The sequence below is a fragment of the Theobroma cacao genome, chromosome 8 (assembly GCF_053813885.1).
Source record: "Theobroma cacao isolate CCN51 chromosome 8, ASM5381388v1, whole genome shotgun sequence".
NCBI classification, from domain to species: Eukaryota; Viridiplantae; Streptophyta; class Magnoliopsida; order Malvales; family Malvaceae; genus Theobroma; species Theobroma cacao.
Genome location: NC_142646.1, coordinates 27,517,361 through 27,527,797, shown reverse-complemented (window position 1 = coordinate 27,527,797; position 10,437 = coordinate 27,517,361). Strand labels below are relative to the sequence as shown.

At 32.6% G+C, this 10,437-nt stretch overlaps 1 protein-coding gene across 1 annotated transcript; it reads left to right on the top strand.

The window, feature by feature from the left end:
* The first annotated feature begins 4,095 nt into the window (after positions 1-4,095).
* Positions 4,096-9,973, top strand: LOC18592891 (KH domain-containing protein). The gene is made up of 7 exons (XM_007019824.3): positions 4,096-4,469; positions 4,987-5,342; positions 5,771-5,956; positions 6,100-6,201; positions 6,337-6,408; positions 6,484-6,600; positions 8,525-9,973. The coding sequence occupies exons 1-7, from the start codon at positions 4,256-4,258 to the stop codon at positions 9,767-9,769; spliced, it is 2,292 nt and encodes a 763-aa protein (XP_007019886.3). The 5' UTR covers positions 4,096-4,255; the 3' UTR covers positions 9,770-9,973.
* The last annotated feature ends 464 nt before the right edge of the window (positions 9,974-10,437 follow it).

The window sequence follows — 10,437 nt, the reverse complement described above, 5'->3', positions numbered from 1 at the left end:
TAAATTGTATACAAAACAATTAAAGTTTATACAATTTATAACTTGTTTATATTATTAATATAATTAACACAATTACAATGATTAAATTTATACATATATAGTTAGAATATAATCCTCTTATTTAAATTTACAACCAAAACTTATAAATATCATAATATTTATGAAATATAATAAAATTTCATATTAATACATCTTAATCTTCATAATAATTTATATGAATCAATAAATGGGCCTTAATTGTTACATGATAGGTGAATATGACTAAATAAATAGATAATAAATAAATTATGATTACACAATTAACTAATTATGTTTTAAACAGGTTAAGCAGATTTAACACAATTATGATTTTTTCATGTCTCAACCACACAATTAATGGTAAATAACTCTAACCTTACTATAAGGTCAATTAATAATAAAAACCTATATAACAGGTAAACAATATATATAATTTTTAAACTTATCTATTTTAGGAAAATAACATAAATTATTTTTAAACTTATTTATTTTATTTTAAAAGTTATTTAACTTTTAATTTTATTTTATTTTTTATGTTAAATAATAAGAATATTATTCTTGTAATATTAAAATTATATTTAATTAATTAATTCAATAAAAATTATTATTAATACTTGTTACGTTAACTCTCACGCATTTACGTTAAGATTTTAAATTTGCTTATTCCACTTTTATAAGATTTTATATAAATTATTATAACTTTACGTCAAGTCTTTTCAATATTAACTTTTAACTATAATCATCTTTATCCTTATTATTCTTTATTTCAAAATAAAATTTTATATATCTTTACATACTTTTAGCTTGATAATATAAATATAAATGTTTGTTTTTCATTAAAATTTTATTTTTTTATGTGATTAACTTATTACATTAATTCTCACACATTTACGTTAAAATTTAAAATTTAATTATTTCACATTTATAAGTTTTTACATCAATTTTTACAGTTCTACGCTAAGGTTTTTCTATGTCAATTTTGAATTATAATTATTTTTATCTTTATTATTCTTTATTTAAAAATTAAAATTTGAATATTGTTAAACACTTTTAGCTCGAGATATAAATTTGAATATTTATTTTTTATTAAATTTAGAATTTTTTTTCTTAATTGACTTATTACGTTATATCTCATACATTTACAATAAGATTTAAAATTTAATTATTCTACTTTTATAAGTTTTTACATCAATTCTTACAGTTTTACGTAAAAGTTTTTCTATTTCAATTTGAAACAATAATTATTTTTATCCTCATTATTTTTTATTTAAAAATTAAAATTGATATACCATTAAACACTATATAGCTTGAGAATATAAAATTAATTTTTTTTCATTAAAATTAGATTTTTTTTACTTAATTGACTTATTATGTTAACTCTCACATATTTACGTTAAGATTTAAAATTTGTTTATTTCACCTTTATAAGTTTTTATGCTAATTCTTACAGTTTTATGTCAAAACTTTTCAATGTCCATTTTGAACTATAATTATTTTTATCTTTATTAAAAATTAAAATTTATATATCATTAAACACTTTTAGCCCGAGAATAAAAATTAAAATGTTTGTTTTTCACTAAAATTAGATTTTTTTTACTTAATTAACTTATTATGTTACCTCTCACATATTTACGTTAGGATTTAAAATTTAGTTATTTCACTTTTATAAGTTTTTACGTTAATTTTTACAGTTTTACGTTAAGTTTTTTTAATGGCAATGTTTAGCTATAATTATTTTTATTCTTATTATTCTTTATTTAAAAATTAAAATTTGTATATCATTAAACACTTTTAACTCAATAATATAAATTTTAAATGTTTGTTTTTCACTAAAATTATGTTAACTCTCACACATTTACGTTAAAATTTAAAATTTAATTATTTCACCTTTATAAATTTTTACTTCAATTATTATAATTTTACGTTAATGCTTATCTATGTCAATTTTAAATTATAATTATTTTTATCTTTATTTTAAAAACATCTTGTAGACCATAACAATTGTGGCAAAATTACAGTTGCTGATCTCATGGATAGTGACGGACTACAATATTGTTTCCATATTTTAAAAAGGTCAAGGCAAGAATCATTTCTTGATTGTGTCATGAAGATGGCTTAATTGCAAATCTCTTCATACTGTAGAGTAGTAGAATCACAAATAATACATAATCATTTTTTTAACATGTATTAAAGTAAGAAGTTAGTGCCACATCCTTCCTGTAGGTGGAATATTAGCAGAAAATATAGTCATATGAGCCATTCTTTGTAAGTGATAACAAAGGTATTTTTTGTAATTTTACTTCTATGTCATTTGTTATCCTTTCCTAATTCACCAAGAAGATGTCTAATTTTTTTTTATGAGACGCCAGAAGAAATTCAATTTCAATTGGTACTAAAAAATGTATAAAGTATTTGTTGCAAATAAATTCATAAAGTAGGTCAATTTGATGATGAAAATGCAGTGATTTCATGAATTAATGTAATGAAAAATGGTTGAAATGGTTTTATCTAATCAAATCAAGGATCATTTTGAATATGCTCATAGATTGTGAAGTAATGATGGCATGAAGTACTTGGTTCTCATAAAAAAAAAAAGGAATTTTTGATTTGACATTTGATTTGTAACAAGGGAAAATACTGTTTCTTTTCAAGCAACTCCAATTTTCCTGAATTCAGGTTGTTTGATCCAAAACCATTATTTGCTACATGCTATTTGACTTTAGTTATACTCGAGTCATTAGATTCTTAGTTTCACATGTGAATTAAGCACATACATGATTATTGTGAATAACACACAATAACAAAAATGCATCTCTATTTAACTTGAGAGAATAGGTCACTTATAGTCATTACAATATAGAAGGGAAAAATGTGCTAATTTTGCTTATGTGACTGGACATCATATAATACAAACAGCAACATGTTTTGTTCAATGCCATTGCCCTTAAGTTTTGAAATGACATAGTCTTCTTATACACCCACAACAAAACTAAAATAATAGACATGCTAAAAAAGGCCTCTATTTTTACTAAACACTAAATACTCATGTCCATGGCCATTGATCAAAACCCTAAGTTAAGGAAATATATCACAACTGTAGGTGTTACCTTATAAGTAGCCCTTGAAAAAGTCTTTTGTCTTGGAAACTCTCACATTGGGGATCGCTTGCTATTGTAAACTTGTTGCAATAAACTTGCCTGCTAATTAAAAGTGAATTTGAGAGTAAAGAAAAATAAACTTGGCCAGAAAACTCACAACAAAATATTACAAAAAAAAATTCCTCCATCCGGAGAGAACTTACTCTGTAGGGGAGAGTCCTCATCTCCCCTGACTCTTTAATTTTTTTTAGTTTTATTTTTTATTAATCTGTTGAATTTGTTTATTATTTTCTTTGTAGTTTTTAAATCAATGACTGTAATTTAATCTCATAGATCGAATGGTCTTTATTAATTGACTTTACAAAAAAGTCAAAAATAATGACCTTACTGTAAAATTTGCCCACAATTAATACATGAAATACTATTAGTTTCAACTCAAACTCATTTAAATCCGTATTCGTATTCATGTCGCATACAAAATTGTAGCTTCAATCCAAACCTTATTATTTTATAAAGTAATCGAATCTTACAAATATCCGATTAAATTTTTAAATTGCTATCTAAATCCTTACCCCAATATCGTATACACTATTTGTTAAAAGATCTGTAAATGTTAAATATCTAATTAAAATAAATTTTTATGTATATTATTAATAAAAATTAAAATTAATTCATAAAAAATAATTAAATTTTAAAATCAGATTTAAAATAGTTAATGAAGTTTAGTAAGTATTATTATATTAATTATAAAAAATTTATACATAAAAATAATATATATAAAATTAAAATTTAATATCTAACATTTATCAGCTTAAACAAGTGAAAAAAGTGTTAAAAAATAAAAAAAATTGGATCCATCATGTGTTTTACAGCCCAAAAAGAAGGCCCAATAAACTATTTATAACCCAAAGTCCAAGAACCCTACAAAATTAAAATGAGAAAAATAAAAAAGAAAATGTAGCTATAAATTGGCCTTAAACCCTATACATACGCACACCAACGAAACTCAATCTTCCTCTCGTACTTCATCCATCGATCCACATCCCACTCTTCCGTACTCCTCGTTTCTTCGCATTTTGGGCTCTCCTTCTCCAAACCAAAAACCCTAGTTCTTCTTTTCCCTTTCTTGTACATTTTAGATGGCGGAGGAAGAGGTCGTCGCGGCTGCACCCAGTCCTGTCCCTTCCGATCATAAGCGGAAGCTTGAGGATGTCGAGACCCAAGTTCCCCCTGTCGGCATGCCGCTCGAGTCTGCTGTGGACCCTGATGCGGACAATAATGATGTAGCAGCATCTGATTCGTCCGAGGCCAAGCGGCCTAGGCTCGATGACGACAAAACTGACGGCGGCTTAGGTAATGAAAAGTTCTTTTTTTTTTTTTTTTGGTTTTTTTACGGTTTTAAATGTACATTTTTAGGAATGAATTTATGGGTGTAATATTAGTTCTAGGGTTTCCTTGTTATCATTCGCGGAGTTCTTTTCCCTCTTTTGGATTAATTGAAAATTTATTATTGGATAAAAACTTGTTTGGGAAAATTGAACAGGTAAAAGAATGGTGAGATTTAGTGGTAAGATTATTTGCTAGCTGAACGTGAACTAAAAAGATTTAAGGCTCCATTAGACTTATTATGTAACACTTATTATGTAATATTCAGAAAAAAGGGGAATATTTAGTTCTTAATACTTAAAAATTAATATTTGCCTTCATATCTGAATGCCCTTTTTGCATCTTATCCCGAGAGAAAAAGGAAATAGCAAAATTTAACAACCAAGCACCACTTAGATTGTGACAAGTTTATTTCTTTTGATTGTTTATTGCTTTACATGTTATAATTATTCTAATTTTGTGGTTATTGTTCTTAACATAACAGCCAGTGAGAATGGGTTCCAAGCTGGGAAGTCAGATGAACCTGCGAAGGAGGAAGAGGAGGCTTCACAACAAAATGAGGTTAACAAGCAATCGGAGGATGGTGATGCTCCATCTGATGAAGCTCAAGCAACCGTAAAACCTGAGCAAGTTGAAGGAACAACAGAAGAAACAGAACAACTGTCTACGGATAATCATGAGACTACTGATGCCCAGTTAGGTAAAGTAGAGAGTTCTGAGACAGATAATGGTCAGGAACCTGCTAAAGAGGATAATAAAGAACCTGCTGAGGAGATGAATCAGCTGGAGGTTGATGATGGTTCAACTATTACCCGCAAAATGGAGGTTCCAAATGCTAAGGTATGCTGGCTAATATTAGCTGTCTCAATGTGTGATGCGTTGACATGGGCATGAAGTAAGTTGGTTATTCTTTAGTTTACATCAACAAACATTAAAACTAACCCTCTGGACTGGCAATTGTATTAAGTACCATGTCCGTAGTGACTCAGAAAAGTGTGGTCTTTTATTAATTTTTTCCATTTTTACTGGGTCCTTTTTTAACTCTCCCTATCTTAACCTGGATATCCTGCATTAACTCACATCTTCTAACAGGGATCTCCTCTTTACATATCTAAACTACCTTAAATGTCTTTCCTGCCTTTTTTTGTTCAATGGATGTGACGTCACCTCAGTCATGCTCATTCAGTTTACATGTTTAATGAAAAGCTCAACTCCAATTTATTTGGAAACATGTTTTGTGATTTTTATTTTATGAATGCTTGCTGCAGGTTGGAGTTCTCATTGGCAAGGCAGGGGATACTATAAGGTACCTGCAATACAACTCTGGGGCAAAAATTCAAATTATGAGGGATGCTGATGCTGATCGGGAAGCTCCAACAAGGCCTGTGGAAATAATAGGGACTTTGAGTAGTATAATGAAGGCGGAAAAGCTTATAAATGCTGTCATAGCAGAGGTATGCTGTTTTTGAAATTTGTCTCTTCACATCTTCCCCCTTGTTCTCTCATTACTTACTTTTTTACCGGGCTATTCGCCTTCCACTGCCAATTTTTTTTCCTTTTCCTTTGGCATTCACTTAACTTGGGGCATTTGTTTCAGGCTGATGCTGGGGGTTCTCCTTCCCTTGTAGCTAGGGGCCTTGCTACTACACAGGCTGCTGGAGCTGCTGATCATATTGAGATACAAGTTCCTAATGAGAAGGTTATTGCTTTTTCCTTCATTTTGCCCTATATGTACCTGCATAAACATGTGCAGAGGTGCTCATGCATCGTCACACCTGTTCAGGCATTCATTAAGTTTTCCTGACTATGTCGTGTGCCATCTTTCCTGCTTCAGGTTGGTTTAATCATTGGTAGAGGTGGGGAAACTATAAAAGGACTGCAGACCAGGTCAGGGGCACGTATTCAGGTAGTTGATATTTGTTTGCCTTGGTCTGGATTGAAGTTCTTGTCTTCCAATACTTATAATTCAATATCTGTTTAGTTGATACCTCAACATCTCCCAGAAGGGGATGGATCTAAAGAAAGGACAGTAAGAGTGACTGGTGATAAGAAGCAGATTGAGATTGCCAGAGAAATGATAAAAGACGTTATGAATCAGGTTTGTTTTTGGACCTTGTGTCATCTTCTTTAGAATTAATTTGCTGATAGTATTTTAACTCCATCCAGTGTGAGTTTTTCTTTATTTTTTCTTTACTGAATATTTTGTTACTTGAGTTACAGTATTACATTGATGAAAGATTGACTTAGTTTGTTATAGAATTGCCAGCAATGAACTTTTGGTTTAACTGATCTTTGCTATCTCAATCAATTTATTTGCTGAGTTTTGTTCTGAAACATCCACATTTTGTTATATTTTTGTGCTGATGACTTAAACACATCTGTGAAAATGAATGAGGCTAGTTAAGAACATGTCATGAACAAATATTATTACTTGGTCTAGGTGGGGATTTTGCTTGTATGATTTCCTGGTAGATTGGTACGTGGGAATTAGTGGAGTAACTTGGGGGAGTAACTTTCTAAATCTGTTATTCTCGGCATTTGCAAGATACACTTGATATGATCACTGATATTCCAATTAATGACATTGTTTTTAAAAAACAAATGCATGTAGTATTGGTTATTTGTGATGCTAGCCTTTTCCTTCTCTATACGAATAACAATATGCCCTTTTTGAGATAGGGTTTTAGCAAATATTTGAAATTGCAAGTCTTGGATCATATATAAATGGGTGGGTACAGATCTATCTCATTCAAAGGATTTGCCAAAGCAAACAATCTATTGTAGTTATGACATGCTTGTTTGTCCCAACTGCATTTTCTTCTATATGACACCTTGTCATCCAATTTGAGGAAGACTTGTTTTATAGTTTCTCCATGGGAGTGAGAGTTTTATTTCTTGAACTGTAAGAGTGAATCTATGCCAACATCACTTGAATGCTATTAGGACGATAATATATTCAATCCAAGATGTCGGTTGCCATGCTTTATTTATGTTGAAGGTGCCAATTTCGAATTGGTTGGCTTTAAAATCTGCAGATTTGGATAGCCTTTCCCATGGGGTCAGCATTGCTTTCTTGGTGTAGCAATAGACAACCACTATTCCCCTTCATCCACTGAAGAGAGGTATCTGGCATTAAACTCGCATTGCAAGATGTTAATAGTTGGTAAGATTGCTTTGAGACTTGAAAGTTAAAAGTAATAATGTAGTGAGACTGCATGTAAGCGCCCTCGCTGTTCTATGCATGAGACGTGTTGGAAGAAGTGCACCTGGTGAAGTCATCATGTCTGAAATGTATATTGGATCAGTACCTTCTTGAATATGCCTGAAATGTTCTATAAGTATATTGCTCTAAAGGTCAGAGAAAGAATATGACATGGTGTTACATTTATATCATGCTACATCACTTGGATGACATGATCTGATGTGAAAAATTTAGCATATCTTTTTGTAGTTTAAGATGCCTGAAAGATTAGAGGTTCACTTTATCTTGGTTCAGTTATTAACTTTCATGAAACCCCATATTCTTGTCTTTAATAATTAGCATTAAATCTCCTCCTATTAGTGTTTGATTATGGCTAGCTCTGACACGCTTTTAATAATCTGTTTTGGAGGGAAATACACGATGGTGAGATTAGTCTGCTTAGATAGAATTTTAGTATGTCGAAGAGGTGATATTCGTTGTGTTGGTTATTATTTTCTTTGTAACAGTTTGATTGAAGATTGTGTTGCAATGGACTTACTCCTCTTCTGCTTTATTAAGATCTCAGCTTGCTCTTGTCTCTCATTTTTTTTTAAATTATTATTAGTTTCGTCATTGTTGCTGTTGTATTTGGGTTTGCTTTCTTTTTAAACCAAGATGGGACCTAGTAGCCTGTTTGTTTTGTTTTAAGTAACATGGTTATGTAATCTAAGCAAATGTGGAGATTTATTTTCTACTATCTCTTTCTCTGATTTCTTTCCTTTTATCGGTGAATGAAATTCCTTCTGTTAACTAACTTTTTATTACTTTGTTAAATGAATAGACTGTCAGGCCATCACCTCTCTCTGGTGGTTTCAATCAGCCGCCCTACCGACCTCGAGGAACCACTGGTCCACCTCAATGGGGTCCCAGGGGCCATCCTGCCCAGACAGCATCATATGATTATCAGCAACGGGGACCATATCCATCTCAAAGCTCTCATTACCAACCTCCTCCTTATGGTGGCTACCCTTCTCATCAAATGGCTCCAAGAAGCAACTTTGGCTCTGGTTGGGAGCAGAGGCCTCATAGCATGCAAGGACCTCCACAGACTGGAGGTTATGATTACTACAGCAGACAAGGAAGTGCCTCTGGCCCTCATTCGAATCCAATTCCTGTGCATGCACCTGGCCCTGCACCTGCTCCAGCTATAGGGCCGTCATCAGCTCAGTCAAATTATAATTATGGACAGCCTCATGGTCCAGCAGATTATTCACATCCACCCTATTCCCAAGCTGCTCATCAGCATAGCTATGGACATGGATATGAAGAGAAGTATGAAAATCATACCCAAGCTCAGCATCCTTACGGAGGACTTGGGTCTTCTCAGCCAGGATATGCACAGTCAGGTCCTCAACCTGGATATGCCCCACAGCAGCAGTATGGTAAGCAGCCATCATATGGCATGCAGTCACAAGGACCCCAAACATATGGTCCTCCAGCCAATCAACCAGAAGTACCATATCAAGGTCCAACAGCCCAGTCATATGGTCCAAATGTGCCTCCTCAGCAACAATACCCATATGCATCAGGTGCTCCCATGCAACAAAGCTATCCTCCGTATGGTTCTGCACCACCCAGTGATGGGTATAGTCAGCCCGCGCCTGTGACTGGCCAGGCTTATCCGCAGCAAGGTAGCCAGCCTGTTCCTGGTTATAGTCAGCCTTCTGCTCAGCAAGCAACTGCTTATGCACCAGCAAGTACTGCTGCTGGGTATGGTCAATATCCACCCTCACAACAGGGTTACTCCGAGCAGCCAGCCCCAACCAATGCAGGTTATGGCTATCAAGGGGCGCAAGATCCTGCTTATGGTGGTGCCCCTGTGACAACATATGGTGCAGCAGCAAGTGGGCAAACGACTTATGCTCAATCAACAGCAGCTCAGCCTACCTATGATCAGTCTGTTCCACAGTCTGGTGGTTATGCAGCAGCACCAGGCAGTGCACCTGTTGCGTATGCCAAAACAGTATCCCCACAGCCTGGATATCAGCAGTATGATTCAACCCAGATGTATGCTGCACCGCGTTGACAGTTTTCTGTAGTTTTGGTGTATCAGTGATAATGTAGTCATGTACTGGACATTCTGTAGGTAGTGACCTTAATTTTGTTTTCCAGGTCTTGTAGCTGTGTCTATTTCAGTCCTTGCTGTTGGTGGTACTAGGTTCTTTCTTCTTTCCCATGTCCTTTGGATAGTATTGCCATCTAAATGCAGCTAACTTTGTTTTTAATGGTATTATTATTGCCTCCTTATTTTGTGGCCTGAGTGGATTGTAAAGGCAATGGTAATGGTAAATGCAACCAACACAATCATATGTTACATATAGGTAAAAAAAGAGGACAATTGACATTGAAAGTGCCAAGAATTACATATTCGTTAAATCGAAACACATATTCATTCAAAATAAAAATATAAACTCATTTAATTCGAAATAATAATTTAAAGACTCATTTGAATATAACAAAAAATTTAATTAAATAAATAGAGATTTTTATAACAAACACTTTTTTAAGGTTTATACCTTTTTATTTTGTCTCTTTCATGAAATCAATGGGCATTATTTTTATAGATTGTGCAATTTCAATGTTGCTTTCCTCTTTCCGCATCATGTTCCAACTTTATATTAGAATTTCTGCAACTACATGCTGATCCATTGATCCATTTGCTAGTTGATTATATTAAAAATGTTTATTCATACA

Excerpts from the sequence above, each read along its gene's own strand:
- LOC18592891 (XM_007019824.3), top strand. The coding sequence starts at position 4,256 with ATGGCGGAGGAAGAGGTCGTCGCGGCTGCACCCAGTCCTGTCCCTTCC. Across the intron at positions 5,343-5,770 it reads TGGAGGTTCCAAATGCTAAG|GTTGGAGTTCTCATTGGCAA; the intron begins GTATGCTGGCTA and ends TGCTTGCTGCAG. Across the intron at positions 5,957-6,099 it reads TAAATGCTGTCATAGCAGAG|GCTGATGCTGGGGGTTCTCC; the intron begins GTATGCTGTTTT and ends CATTTGTTTCAG.